This window comes from Microcebus murinus, chromosome 2 (genome assembly GCF_040939455.1).
Source record: "Microcebus murinus isolate Inina chromosome 2, M.murinus_Inina_mat1.0, whole genome shotgun sequence".
Lineage (NCBI taxonomy): Eukaryota > Metazoa > Chordata > Mammalia > Primates > Cheirogaleidae > Microcebus > Microcebus murinus.
The window spans coordinates 68,785,203-68,800,874 of record NC_134105.1 but is presented as its reverse complement, the minus strand read 5'-3'; the positions used below and the strand labels follow the sequence as shown (position 1 = coordinate 68,800,874).

Below are 15,672 nucleotides of genomic sequence, written 5' to 3'. Positions count from 1 at the left end.
TCCTATATTTAGACATACATAAATCACTAACATAAAGAGTTTGGAACTAGCTTATGTTTTACTTCTCTTTCCAAACTATAACTATATTAGCTAATTCATCAAATTTAACCAAATATTTATTTGTTATAAGGCATGGCAGGTAAGAGAAGAATAGAACTGATTTTCTTATAAATAAGTTGTTAAAAACTTGAATAATGCTGTAAGTAGAATGTTTATCACCTTTTTCTTGCCCATTATTCTGAGAGGTTTACCATATCAAGCATAATAAAGTAAGAATTATTTAGTTTTTTTAAAATATCATTTGTGTAATTTAGTACCTAGTGTAAAACTATCTTATTCAATTTTTTTGTCAGTTACATATATATGAAGTCTTGTAGAGTTGGACTCCTATATAAAATTCTCTTTTTGAAATCTGCTCTCATTTAAAATATAATGCTTCTTGAAGAGTATTTTTAGGCTGTAAAACCTTTAAAATGTAAGAGTAACCTGGCTATTTTTAGTTTATTAATTTATAATTCTCTATATATGCATTTATTTCAAAACAGAACTTGAAATGCAAAACAAGTGGCGAGGTGCTATTTATATTCCTTGTGCATGTAAATAATGTAACACTGACATGGAGTGAATTAGGGATTTTTAATATCTTAAAGACAATAAAGTGTTAATATGATGACAATAAATTCAAAAGTCTGATCATAGCCAGCTGTAAAAATGAATATTGATAATTAATAATATATTTATATAAATAATTTAACAATGATAATTTCTTACATTTGTATAGTGCTTTATAAAAAATTTTCAATACCTTTTATATATATGAAAAATTTTATTATGACTTTTTTATTTCAAATTATTATGGGGGTACAAATATTTTTGGTTACATGTATCACTTTTATAATGCTTGAGTCAGGGTTATAAGTGTGCCCATCACCCAGATAGTGTTCATTGTATCCATTAGGTAGGTCTTCATCCATCCCCTCCTCCCTCTCAGCCCTTAATGGTCTTTACAACAATGAAAATATTAGATATTAGTGTTCCTGTTTTATAAATTAGAAAAATGAAGCTTAGAGCATTTAAATAGTATACTTGAAAAGAGTTGATAGTGTTTTAAACTATCTAAAAATATTTTTCTAATCCTATATGCTGAGCACCTGACTCTTCATACAATATATAGGCTAGTTATAGCTATAATGTGATTGCTGATGGGATTTACTTCCCTGATTAAATTCATAGAAGGCATAGAGAATTCTATCTCCTAGGCTAGGTAGTAGTCCTAGCATTCAAAAGCATGGAGCACTTTTAAAGAATATAAATCGCTACCACAGATTTACATTTCTCAGGAAGAGGCATAAGAGTAGGGAAGTTTAAGAAGTTAGCTGTAGCAGAGGGTAAATTTTGATGTATTCTTTCCTAGAAATTTTTGTCTTCATTCTCAAAAAATACCCTTAGTAATTGGGAATTATATTTAACAAATTTTGCACATTTCTTTTATAATAGGGACTTATAGGTGGCATTGGTCCTCCAGGATTTCCTGGGCTTAGAGTGAGTATCACTAAATCTCATCATTTAAAAAATTAATTTTATTGTGCAATTTATGTTTGTTAGGTGTGTTTTTAAAACTTAGGAAAATGAGAAGTTTTAGTGTCATTGTTGGATATCAACCTTGATTAAATGTATTTTTCAACTAGATATGAAAATTATATCAGAAGTATGGATCTAAAAGTTAATTATATATTATGATAAGCTAAAATAACATATTTCTATAGACTTATGTGTATGTATTATTTATAGCTGTGTCAGTAATAGATATTTAATCAAGACTAAGTTTCCACAAAAGCATAAAACATAGAACAGCCATTTCTTTCCTTTGAGACAATCTCCTATACCATCTAGTCTGGAAAGAGACAAACCTAAACAAAAACACAGGGCAACTGTAGACTTTTGTTTATAGAATAAAATTGAATAAATGGTTAGGAATGCCATCTTGAACAAAGGTAGGAGGTAGACTTCACCAATGCCATTAAACAATTTAATACTTAATTTACTTATTATACTAAAAATACAAATGACTATAATATTTGTCCACCTAATAAGTTTTTATACAGTGAATTCAACTCTGAGATTCATTGGAGTTTCTGAGGTTGGCAAAACACAGTTTACTTAAGTTTTTGAGCCTAGATTTGAAGCCATGTCATCTAAATCCAGAGTACAAAGTTGTGTTATACTACCTCCTTAAAACTTACACTACCTTAAAATATATATTATCTACCTTAAGAGATTTTTTTAATCTTTTATGAGAAGCTCTAAATGAAGATGAAGCACAACAGACCAGTTTTTCTTTGTTTTATTCCTCTGAACTTAGAATAGGGTTAAAGCTGTAGGTAAGTAGTCAATGGCCTTATCAATGGGTAGAGAAAGGAAGTAGGTGAAGGGAGTTAAACTCCAAAGATGCTCTTCATACATTCTTCATTTAATCTATTAGCATTGAGTTAATTAGCTTAAAAGCCTCTGTTATTACTCCTAAGGTTAAGAGCAAAATTTTGACATGGCTCAAGATATCTAACCTGGTTTCATTCTTACCTGTACCTTAAGTATATGCTCTGTGTACTGTCAAAGCTATTCATTCATTCTAGGATGCCATGCAACATCCCTACTCCAAGGCCTTTGTACTTTGTCTACCTGAAACACTCTCCCTCTGTTTTTCTGCTTAATTAACTCTCATTCATCTTTCAACTTAGGCACAGTGCCTGGCACATGATGGTGTTCAGTAAAAGTAACTCAGGAAAAATAACTGGGGTTTTCTATCCTTTCTCTTTCTCTACTCACACTTCAGTCGATGGGAAGAGATTCCACAGAAAAAGAAATGACTAATTGACTAATGATACTGACAATCATCTTTGTCATCTTCATCTCTTCTGCATTGATATAGAATGGTACTTTATACTTTTCAAAGTAGTTATATATCTCTATCTATTTATCTATAATTTGTTTTTCAATTAGTTGTAAAATAGATAAACCAGGAATTATTACTTCCATTTTACATTCATTACTTTTAAAAATTAAAACACTGTGAGCATCTGCTATATATCTGAGCTAGATGCTAGGCCTAAAAATATAACCAAGTTAAGATTCCTATTTTGGCAACATTACAATGTAATGGCATAGAAGGAAAAATAAGCAGTGTCATATATTGTGATTACTGCTATAATAAACTAAATGTAAAATCACTGAGAGAGGAGCAATTTGTGTTATCTCAAAAGTCAGAGTAGACTTCACAAAGAAGATATTTTTTAAAACTTTGTATTGAAGATTATATATGAGTGGGATGGGGTGGAAAAGGGAAGGATGTTCTTTAGACAGAAGAATGATGTGTTCAAATACACAGAATATTAGGGAAAAATGAATGTTTAGAAAATGGAAAGAGAGGTAGTGGGATTGTGCCTAGAAGTATGGGGTGTTGAGAGAAGAATGGAAGTGAGGTTTTGGAAGTAACTCAGGATTATGAAGAACCTTTATATTCCATAGAAGACAGTTGTCTGCTTGCCCATAGCAGCAGCCTTTGCTTTCTCTCTCAGGTGCTCCCTTACAGCAGGTATGATTTCTGACAAGAGATGCTATTGCTTTATCTAAATCATTTTTTCCATGCAGTTGGTGGTTATTGTCATTTGCTTTTTTAGTGATCCTAATGACAGTGATTATCACCCATGAGAATAGTGGATATGGTTGAAAAGCCCAATGTGGAGCTCAACGGCCTTTCCATAATATACACAATGTATTCACATGAACTCCTTAATTGGCCAGCAGCTGCTGTTTTTAATATAAAGAATGTATCCTTTGGGTCTGTTTCTTTGACTTTAACTCAGAAGTTCTCTATTATTTATAGCTTTGACTTTAACCCAAAAGTTCTCTATAATTTATAGCTGTGTGGATGCTCTTCTGCCTCTAGTGCTATATCCCAGACACCCTTAACACCCATGCAGAGAAATACTTCTTCTGTCCATTCCACCTTCTCGTGGAAGATAAATGTTGTAGGTAGGAAATGCTGAGGGACTTTAAAGTTACCTTATGTAGAACTGAAAACTTCTTTTAAGCTATCATGGATTGCTCTCACACAGCTCTAGTTTCTCAGGAATGGGATTTCAACTCAACTTGTTATGTGTCACAAAAAGCTTGGTGTTTCTTGGAAATTTCTATTCCATATTATTCAATTTTTTACTTTATAATTCTCCGTTTTGCTAAGTCCTTTATAAAATACATGTTTTTTGATATCTCCGAATACTATTTTGTGATTTCCCTTTCAGAGTAACTAAAATGTAAAATAGTATATTGTGCATACAAAGTACATTCATGTGAAGACGCAAGATTAAATGCAGTAATATATTCACTGAAAAAAAAAGTTAAGACTATTGCATTGTTCAGGGAGAAAAACAACAGGATACAAAGAAAGATTTGTTTGTAAGATATTTCTTTCCATATATACATGGATTATTTTTACAAAACTTCCAGACAGAGATGTTTATTGTATTTTTTGAACCTATTATAAGTTTTAAAGCTATGAACTTTGAATAAACTAGCCGTGGTAATCATCAGAATAACTTTTTCCTATTGACAGAATTTGAAATTACAAGCAATGATGTATTCATGTTGCGTATCTATTAAGTGGGAAAGTATTACCCTTTGCCTTTAGCAGTCTCATGTATTTCATGATTAAAGATGTTGGAAATGATTTATCTTAGTTATATTTCACAGACTCTAAGACTCACCCAAAAGTAAAGAAGTCATATTTTCCATTCTGAAATTTGTATTATATAAATGTAGACTATTAGAAATACTGTTTGTTGGGAGATAGAGCTCTGGAAATCACTGTTTAAAATTTTATTTTTAAGTTAATTAATTTCTTCAGTGTTCATTCCACACTTTATTTCAAAACTCTTATGCATTAGTTACTATATTGAATCTGGGAAATAAAAATTGAATGAAGCATGCTTCTGCTCTCACAAAGTGCACAGACTAGGAAGACAGAAAAAAAGTAGTGTAGTGCACTAAGTAGTGTAGTAGAAGAACCGTATCTTCAAAGGCTCCGAGTGTGTGTGTGGTAAGGGAAAGCATGGAAAACAGTCTGGTCGTGGCTAGAATGTAGGATGTGGGGGAGGGAGAAGTGACGGGATTGGGTGGGAGGACACATGGAAGATGAGGAGCCTGGAAGGATTGGTGGAAGCCCGAGGTAGAAAGGGCCTGGAATGCTATCCTGAGAAATTAGAGTCTAACTAACAGGGGCAACATTTTCAGCATTTCACAAATGCAACTTAAAACATTCCCTAACATTTGAAATGATACAAGAGAAGTTTGAATCAACTTTTTCTAGGATGAAGAATGATATGGAAGCCAGGCATAGAGAGGTAGCAAGAAAAAGGACACTGAAGGCCTCAATGACACAGAATTGTAACTGATCCCAAACCTTCAAGGGATGCCCATATTTTCTTCAAATTTTTCTTTCAACTATACTTATTGGTGCTATTTTCCTTTGTCTTCTAAGCATACCTGTTTAAAGAGTTTTTCTAAGTCTCTTGCTTGCAGGAGACCAATAGTGGTAGCTATGTTTTTGAGGAATCAGAGCATTAAACTGAGAACCTTGACATTAGAGACTATGTCTTTTTTATCTTTTCTTCTTCAACACTACAGTGTCTGGTAGATATTATGCCCCATAAGTATTAAATGACAAATAAATGAGATAATCTCAGAAAAGCAGAGCCTTTTGTTTGCTACTCAGTTTATCCCTGAAATTATGGTCAATTTTCTCATTCTGCAAATTTCAAATCATAAAATCAAGTCATTGGAATGTCTGGCACATAGCAACTGCTCAATAAATATTTGCTGACTAAATGAATAAAATAAAAATCTAAGACAGTCAAATGAAGTATTTATTGAATACTTCCTGTAAACATGGCAGTAAAATATTTAAGATGTTATCTAGTTGGAGAAATACTATAGGATGCAAGTCATGGACAGTATTATAGGAGCTCAAAGGAGGAAAGGACCCTTGTGGACTATACCAGTATGAGAAGTTTTAAGGAAATAGGATGGACTTCACTAAAGTTTGAAAGATTGGTATGATTTATAAAAGTGGAGAAGCAAAAAAGTTGTTGAAGAACAAGGCATGTGTCGGAGCTTAATGAGATGACTGTTTTGGGTTCATTAATTTATTAATTAATTTTTCACATTCTCTTTCTAATCCTAGTAAATGCTTAATGATGCCTTTCTTATTGTTTTCAGGGCAGTGTTGGGTCTGTGGGACCTATTGGACCTTCTGGAATTCCTGGCCCAATGGTATGGTTCAATTTACATAATTGATATTTCTCTTAAATTTCCCTGTGATGTCACAAAATGTCATCTTTTCTTTCAGGGCCTTTCAGGGAATAAGGGACTACCTGGAATCAAAGGTGATAAGGTGATTTAAATATTAATATTATCATAAAGATAATTTCTAATGATATTTATCTTTTTCTTTCTTTTGGGTCAACATAACTTATACAATATTATATTTTTTATATGGGGTCTAATTTGTACTATTATATTAATTTCTCTTAGAAGTAGGAAAAATAGAGAAATTTTGTTTCTATAATTATCATTTGCTTTCTTATGATATTGCCATGTTTGTGATACTTAAGTGTCTTTGTATGAAATTATGCTTTCTAGGGTGAACAAGGCATTGCAGGAGAGCCAGGAGAACCAGGGTATCCTGGAGACAAGGTAGCATTTTTAATCTCAATTTTTTCTTTTCTTTTTTTTTTTGTTTTTGAGAGGTCTTGCTCTGTCTCCCAGGCTAGAGTGCTGTGACATCATTGTAGCTCAATGCAACTTCAAACTCCTGGGCTCATGTGATCCTCCTGCCTCAGCCTCCCAAGTAGCTGAGACCACAGGCATGCACCACCACCACGCCCAGCTAATTTTTCTACATTTTTTTAGAGACCAGGTCTCGCTGTTGCTCAAGCTGGTCTTGAACTCCTGGCCTTAAGCAATCTTCCCACCTTGGCCTCCCAAAGTGCTAGGATTACAAACGTGAGCCACTGTACCTGGCCACATTTTTACTATTAATTTAATGGAAATATGAAGAAGTATAAATTCAAAAGAAAGAAGTGCTCATTATTTTGCCTATGTATTTTGTTAGGATACATTATCAATATGGTTTTGAGTTTTTGTTTAAAATAATTTTTTCTCAGTTTTTTTAGTATACTTCCATGATTTTTTTTTAGTAGTTTGTAAATAGAGGTATAATCCGCCTTTTGTATATATTAACTTTCCTTCCTCTTCCTCTACTATTCTCTGCTTTTAGGGTGCTGTTGGTTTGTCAGGACCACCAGGAATGAGAGGAAAGCCAGGACCTTCAGTAGGTTTGAATTTATGCTTTGTTCTTTATGATTAATGGAATGCAGGCCATGGCATGAGTCTTGATATTATTGATGTATATAGGGTATAAGCCTACTGGTCTTGCATTTTCTCTCTTCAGTTTTAGAATATAGCTAATCCCTTAATGATTTAGTTCACATTCCATAGACTATTGGACCTTCCCTACCTCTAATCCCTGGCCAACACCAAGTTTTAGTGAAGTCTAAAGAGCTTAGTTATGTTATTCCCCTGAATGATCTATTATAGACAGTAAACAATGGGATTTTAAGACAAAAATATAAAGCAACATATTTTAACTTTTCCAAATATTAGTTTTCATTAAGGAAACATTCTGAAAAAATAATAGCATGTCACACTCTATTGTGGGCTCAAATATTCTAATTCTTTGTCTTTTTTCTAACCCTTGAGCATCAATTAGGTGAAAGAAGATACCTTATATCATAGTTAACATAGAACCTAACAAATTATAAATGTAAAATTACTTAGTAATTAATATCATTTAAATAAAATGATTAAAACATGAGTCAAAATATATCTCTAAATATTAAAAATCATAATAATTACTATAACTAACATTTACTGAGTGTTTACAAAATTCTAGGCAGTATTTTAAGGACTATGGATCTAATTTAATACTTACAACAATCCTGTAAAGTTGGTACTATTATTATTTCTATTTTATATATTAAGAAAATTGAGACACAAAGTGTTAGATAATTTGCCCTTGGCCCCATAGTTAGTAGATGGCCATCTGGGAAAACCTAGGCAATCAGGTATGTCAGAGACCATACTCTTTCCCACTAAGCCATACTGTTTTATGGTTTAATATTTTAAGATTGTTTTAGGGTTTTAATATTCATTACAACTCTGTGAAAGTGAAGATGATTATAGGAAGAAAAATTAGATATAGGTGATTATAATGTGTTAATGTAACATTAAAATGTATATTTAAAAATAAGAGTGTTATTTTACTGAGCAATTTATCATGTTCCTTCTAACTCCACTCTCCCATTTTAGGATTAATTTTGCATCTCAGGAAGCAGTATTAAGTTACAGAACCTTATGTATCCCATTCTTTGTGACTTCTAACAGTGACAGCATTTTATGTACATCTCTCAGGAGTTATTTAAACTGAAGAATAATTTTTGGTATCTGTTTGATGAAATGTTAGTGGTGACCTTTGCTTTTACTAGTTTTTTGCTCGTGATTTATAGCAGTTAACCCAGTCAGCCATGTACCCAGACTTGTACCCTTGAGTTGAATCTTAGAAACTCTAAAGTGCATAAATAGGGTCATGAGGATAGGTCATGAAGCTAAAAACAGCTTCCGTTTTTCAAGGATGATTCTAAACCATATGACAGGGACTTCTGATATCTGCAGTGATTGGCAAAATAAGACCCTAACTTTTTACATCTGCATTTTTCTAATGTGACAGTTTTCTAAAACTTTGATAATAAGAGGAAATGATACAACACATTATCTAAAGCCAATACTAAGAAATGATGTGAATATTATTCTCTTATGCTTTACAATTAACTTCTTGAAAAAGCTGGAGTCAAATATACTTAGGCAAGGCTAATCATTTTAATGTTCCTTACTCTTTGATTCAAAGTACATTGATAACATATTTATGGGAGAAAAACAATCACTGCTCTGAGAGACAAGAGACTTGGATTCGAATCTTAGCTTTGACACTTAACCTGCTATGACTGTGGGTATGTAACCACGATGGTACCCAGTTTCTCATGTTTCGAATTAAAGTCAGACTATATCATGATTAAGGTTCCTTATAGCCCTGTGACTGTGATATTCTTCTCTTTTAGTAATAGTGCATATCAGTATTTCCCTAGTCTAAGCTAAAAAAGAGACTGAGAACCTATTTTACTTTTAACACATTATCTTAAAACCTTTAATTTCTTTTCCTGAAAGAAATTGCAAGAAATCCTAATAAGGTTCTTTTAGGGCAGGGATCAAGAGACGGTGAGAGTGAGGCTTTTACTTGCTCATTTTTTACCTTTTTGTACTATTCTAATAAAAAAAATTATAATGCTAACAGGGATTACTTTGGCAGGGAGATAATTGATTGTTGTTTATTTTATCAAACCTTTGAAAAATATATACTTTAGGCTGAAAATAGGATAGCAATTCATGAATTAAATTGGTGGGATGGCCTTGTCTTTAGTCTCTCACTTTATTACTTGTTTTATTAATAGAAAAAATTATAGATATTTGACCTACAAACCTTTCCTACTTGTGGAAGGAGACACCTGTTTGATGAAAAGGTGCTTAAGCAGATTCAGTTATCATATTAAGAAACAAACTATCACACTCAATTATACAAGTTACTGCCTACCTAAAACATTTGCTTACTATCATGGAAAGAATGCCAACAACGTCTTTCGTATTTTATAGATCCTATTTTTGATTTTCTGTCATTTAAGATGTTGGTGTTACTGATACTGTTTCCAAATAGATCTAATTTGTAACATGAAAAAATATTTTCAAGACATAAGAAAGAATGTCCTGGTGTGGAACGTTTTTACAATTCTGGAATAAAGAAGCTTTTGCTCTTCAAGTATTCAAAAAATAGAGAAAATTACCGCTATGGAGTAGCTAGTAAATACTCTTTTCTTGAGACAATTCTTATGCTCTTTCCATATTTTAACTAGAAGTTTTTGTCATTTATTGAGGTTTACTTAACATTCTAAGTTCTCTAAAAGTCACTTGAAAACTCAGTTTTATAAAGGAAATTTGTCATTTACATGATACCTACAATTAAAGTTTTGTAAAATGAAGAATTATTTTAAAGAACTAATGAAGTTACTACACAATTTATGTTTTTAAATATCTGGCTGTAAACCAGCTTTTTTGAAAACAAAGCCCTAGGGTGTGCAGTTTTTTCCTGTTTGAAAATTTAGCTTCTTGGTTGGATTTTGCCACTAGAGGGCTTCAGTGAAAATCCCATCTCTATCTCTTTAAGAGAGGTGCTTGTCATTTTAAGGATTTAAGAATCTCTTACATATCGATTCTGATGGATCACAGTTTTTGTCTTTGTTTATTTGTAAAGAGAAACTTAAATGAGCCTTTGCATAATATTTCATTACCTTTCTATATATTTGATTGCGGTAGTTATATTGTGTCCTGTTTTATGTCCAGATACCTTAAGCACTGAGCATGGATTCAATGCATATGGAAAACTGTGCTTCAGTTCTTGAAAAATAATCCCATATTGTATCTTGGAATTTTATGTGTTCTGAAGCCTAGAAATATAACATGACAGAAATAATGAATTTGATAGTTATTCTTATGAAAATGGGTGACTATGTTCTACTGTTCTTCCCTATTCCATACTTTCATCAACTGAGAGCATCGCCAGCCTTCTCTAGTTTCAGGCTTTATACCCATTTCTCTTTCCTCTCACTTTCTTCTCTGGCCCTGTTTTCACATATTTAATATGAATGTCAGAAACTGGCTTCAGAGATACTGAAACCGAAACCTCTAAACTTCAATTAAAGGATCAAAACAATCTAGGAATTCTATTAATAGGTAGCAGCCAGGAGAGGAGTAAGAGTATAAAGAAAAGGATTAATGATTTTAAAAGTAGTTGACATTTAATAAGTACTCCATGTGCTAGTCACTGTGCTTAGTGGTTTACATATATTGTCTCATATAATCCTTGCAATGACTCTTTGAGAATGTTAGCACTGTTATTATTACTATTGTATTGATGAGAAAGCTGGGGCTTAGAGAGACTAAGCAACAAGGATTTCAATCCAGGTTATTCTTAATTACTAATTCAGGCCACTTATAGTATTAAAGGGGAGAGGAATTTCCAGAGACTTAAGACTCTGGTTATTTATAAAAGCAGTTCCTCATCTGGAGTTCATTATTTTGTTGAGTCAAGCTTTATTGTCTTACCTCTGGGAAACACACACACATACACTTTTTTGCTTGTCTTGAGCACTTAACTCATTAATTTGTTTATATCTCTAACACTTAAGAATAAATATATATTAAGTATATAAAAATTTTATTTAAATAAGTTTTGTAGTATTGATGGTTACCAGTTAAATCTCTGAAAAGTCATTACAACTTTGTTTGAAATAACGTAATGAGTGCTATTTGCTTACCATATGCCTGTTTCCTTATTTAATTGTATTTATTAAGTTAATGTTTATACTGTGATTCTCCTCCCCCATTTTAGGGCCAAACAGGTGACCCAGGACTCCAAGGACCATTTGGCCCTCCAGGACCAGAGGTAAAATATTGATGGAAAGATAATAAATTTGAAACCAAATGGTGGAAGTTAAACTTGATTTGTGAAACATGTTTTAACATAGTATGCTTAAGAAAGAGTCTCTTTAAAATTTATATCTGTGTAAATAGTTTGGACTAAATTTTTCTGTTATGTCAGGAAGTATGCAACAGTGATCCTAAGGAAACAGAAAAATGTATTAGTCACACTGGACTCTGATTATATCAAGTTGATTTGTATATTCTGTATAACCACTGTTAATAGCACATAAATCAACTTTCAGGATGTAAACGCCACTGAATTGTTAATACAAAATGCTTCTAATTCTTGCTATATTCATATATATCACTTAGATTTCATACAGTGTTCTAGAATAAATATAATTAAGTATGTAGTACATATAGCAAATGTGTTTGTATATTCTGTAAAATTTTGACTTTGGCTTAATGCCTAATATAAAGTGGCTTTCTTTCCTGAAAGTTGACATAGGCCATAAGCTTCTGAAATGAAACATTTGGGGTTTTTTAAATCATATTATGAATCAAAGATATACTACATGGAGATGAAGGTTCTGAAGGTCACTCTAGTTTTAGAAATATGTAACAAAAATATATGTGTGTGTGTGCATTTTTAGACACACACACATATAAATATACCTAGACTTCTAATTCAGAGGCATAGATGCAGCAGTAAAGCTGAGAGAATGAATTTGGTTTCAGAATAAATAAATCAGAGCAATAAAGTCTCCATAGTCTCAGAGCAGAAGACAGAGTTTCTAGGAATAGTATCGTACTGATGCTTTCTCCTATTTGTAAACTATAAGAGCTACTTCTTACTCCACAGCTGTCTTTTAAGGTTGATGATTTCTTCTGCAAATGCCTACTCTTCCTTATTGTCTAATTTAAAAACACATTAGATATTGATAGTTCAAAACTTTACAAAAGTACATTGTACTTAGTTTTATTAATAGAGAGGTAATAGGAAGTAAAATATAGTATATTGATGTCATCATTGTGAGAAGGAAATTGTTTTGAGTGATTAAAATTTCAGATTAATATAAGGTTTTCTCTTTATATGAGCCTACATTCTTTATTTTAATCATTTTTAATGAAAACTTTCCTGGAATGAATAGTACTTACCTGTCATCTCATACTGAGTATATAGACTCTAATTTAACTTTCATTATGTTTAAAGGCTATTTTTATGACTGTGAATTGTCCTATTATAACTGCAGTGACAGTTGGTGTATGCTCTAGGAAGGACTGTGTTGCTTCCTTGCTCTTAGTATGGTTGGGGTCATTTTCTTCTTTCTCATGAAGCTTGGTGAAAGGATGCATGAGCAATATTTTCATTTACTACTTGGCCTTCCAAAGATGTTTCTTTTTTTCTCTATTTCCTTTGAAATTTTATAATTTGCCATCCACATTCTCAACATTATCTCATTATCTTTGATACTACTAATACAAAGTCCTGAACCCAACCTTGTCAGACTATACCTATTTTACTCTTCACTTATATTAAATTTTTCATGGGGCTAAAGATGTAACTTGTACTATCTCAAGAATTGGTACGAAATTGTTTTGAGAAATGAGGCCTAATCCAAAGATTATCACTTTTTCTTGATCATAAAAATATAGTACATAGGCAACTATATATGATATAACACTTTTATTCATATCCTTTTCAACATTAAGCTTTTAATAAAATTGCGGGCTTAAGAATTTAAAATAGTATGTTTAATCGTAAATCAAGCCTGAAAAGTTTCTGTTTGTACAATGGATGAATTTTCTCAGGTAAAGGGTGTTATGTGCTGCACTAAATTTAGACTTTATCCTGTAGGTGTAGAAAGATTTCTCAGGTAAAGGGTGTTATGTGCTGCACTAAATTTAGACTTTATCCTGTAGGTGTAGAAATCCGAAGATTTCTAAGCAAGGGAATGGAATCATCGATTAGGCTTGTGCTCTAGATGTATGTGCAGTAGCAGGGGGAAAGATAAAAGAGTCAGAGGAAGGAGGGTTGATAAGGAGACTAATTGAGGGCTATTTAAAAGGTTAATGCAGTAGAGCAGGGGATTAATGACAAGGTCCTGTGACAATAGAGAGGAAAGCATAGCTTCAAGAGAGAATTAGAAAATATAATTCACAGCACATAAACTATTCAGTTAAGTTCATTCCATTTGTGAGACAGAGGTATAAAGGAGGGTAGAATATGGATCATCATTCTGAAAATAGAGAATAAAGGAAGAGGAGAAGGAGCAAGAGGAAATTCAAGGTAGTTGGAAATAATGCTTTGGTTTTAAATCTGTTAGGGCTGAAATGCCTATAGGACATATATAAAAATTATTCTAATAAATGTATAGGAACTGTAGGCCTGAAGCTCAGAGGAGAAGCGTGGACTAGAGACACATATTTATATAATGATCCACATTGAGGTGTTAAATGAAGTAATTGTAATACATGAAATCATTTCTGGTGAGTTTATAAAACAAGGTTTGAAAATATTAATACTATACCTGGAAACTTACCCCCAGAAGGCTGCACTCTTTGTCTTAGTGCAACTAAGTTTTAAGTTGTTAATAAAAGGGCAGTAAAATAAAGTAGATGAAAAACACACTCCTAAATAACTCCTGGTCTGAAGAGAAAAAAATCACAATGGAAATTAGAAAATATTTAGAACTGGCTGGGCGCAGTAGCTCATGCCTGTAATCCTAGCACTCTGGGAGGCCAAGGTGGGAGGATCGGTCAAGGTCAGGAGTCCGAAACCAGCCTGAGCAAGAGCAAGACCCTGCCTCTACTAAAAATGGAAAGAAATTAATTGGCCAACTAAAAATATATAGAAAAAAATTAGCCGAGCATGGTGGTGCATGCCTGTAGTGCCAGCTACTTGGGAGGCTGAGGCAGAAGGATTGCTTAAGCCCAGGAGTTTGAGGTTGCTGTGAGCAAGGCTGACGCCATGGCACTTTAGCCCGGGCAACAGAGTGAGACTCTGTCTCTAAAAAAAAAAAAAAAGAGAGAGAGAGAAAATATTTAGAACTGAATGTGAATGAGAACAAATCATTACAAAAACTTGAGTATTGCAGCGAAAGCAACACTTAGAAATTTATAGACAAATCTATTTCTCTCAAAAGAAAGGAATATAAAGTATAAATAACTTTTGTAGATCATAATTGTACAAATTTGTTTCAAAAGGAGAAAGAAATTGAAAGAGGTCAAATGGAGTAGGGTGTGTTTTCTCTGAGATTTAGGAGACTAAATCTAAAGAGAAAGGTGTCTGAGGAGGGAGCCAGAGGAGTTCTGTGAAAATTAAGAATGATTGGGGACTAATAAAATAATTTGAGTTGCATTAAGGTTGAAATGTAAAAGGCTTTTGCCCAAAATACAACCACAAAGAACTAACTGTAAGTTTTGTTGGAAGTGGATTTCAGATTTGAATCCAAACTTCTCACTGGCCAAAATAATGAAAGGGGATCAGTTATGAGATTCCCCTCTCTCTCTTGGACAAAAACATATTAATACAAAGGAAGGTTGCAATTCTCTGTGTGATTTCCATTTTTCAGTATAGATAGATTGTTGTTTTGTTTTTATTTTTTTATCAATAGGGCATCATTCTGTTGCCTAAGCTAGAGTTCAGTGGTGTGATCATAACTCCCTGCAGCCTCAAACAACTGGGCTCAAGCCATCCTCCTGCCTCAGCCTCCTAAGTAGCTGGCACTAGAGGTGTGTGCCATGACACCCAGCTGATTTCTTTTATTTTCTGTAGAGATGGGATCTCACTGTGTTGCCCAGGCTGGTGTTGCACTCCTGGCCTTAAGCAATCCTCCTGCCTTGGCCTTCCAAAGTGCTGGCATTACAGATGTGAGCCACCACACCCGGCTGCATTTTTTGGTATACATAAATGTTATAATGCCAAAATGTATTATTCAGGAAACGTAATTCTATTAGGGCACCAAATGATGAAACATAAGTATATACCTCTATGATAACTTTTGTCAATTACTGGATGATAAAAGG

The 15,672-nt window shown here is 33.0% G+C and overlaps 1 protein-coding gene across 1 annotated transcript in view; it reads left to right on the top strand.

Moving 5' to 3' along the window:
* The window catches only part of COL24A1 (collagen type XXIV alpha 1 chain), a 279,723-nt gene that overhangs the window by 71,883 nt on the left and 192,168 nt on the right, over nt 1-15,672 (top strand). The window contains exons 13-18 of the mRNA XM_076010342.1: nt 1,498-1,542; nt 6,274-6,327; nt 6,404-6,448; nt 6,697-6,750; nt 7,334-7,387; nt 11,612-11,665. Coding sequence (XP_075866457.1) covers nt 1,498-1,542; nt 6,274-6,327; nt 6,404-6,448; nt 6,697-6,750; nt 7,334-7,387; nt 11,612-11,665 — 306 coding nt within the window. The remainder of the gene's footprint in view (nt 1-1,497; nt 1,543-6,273; nt 6,328-6,403; nt 6,449-6,696; nt 6,751-7,333; nt 7,388-11,611; nt 11,666-15,672) is intronic.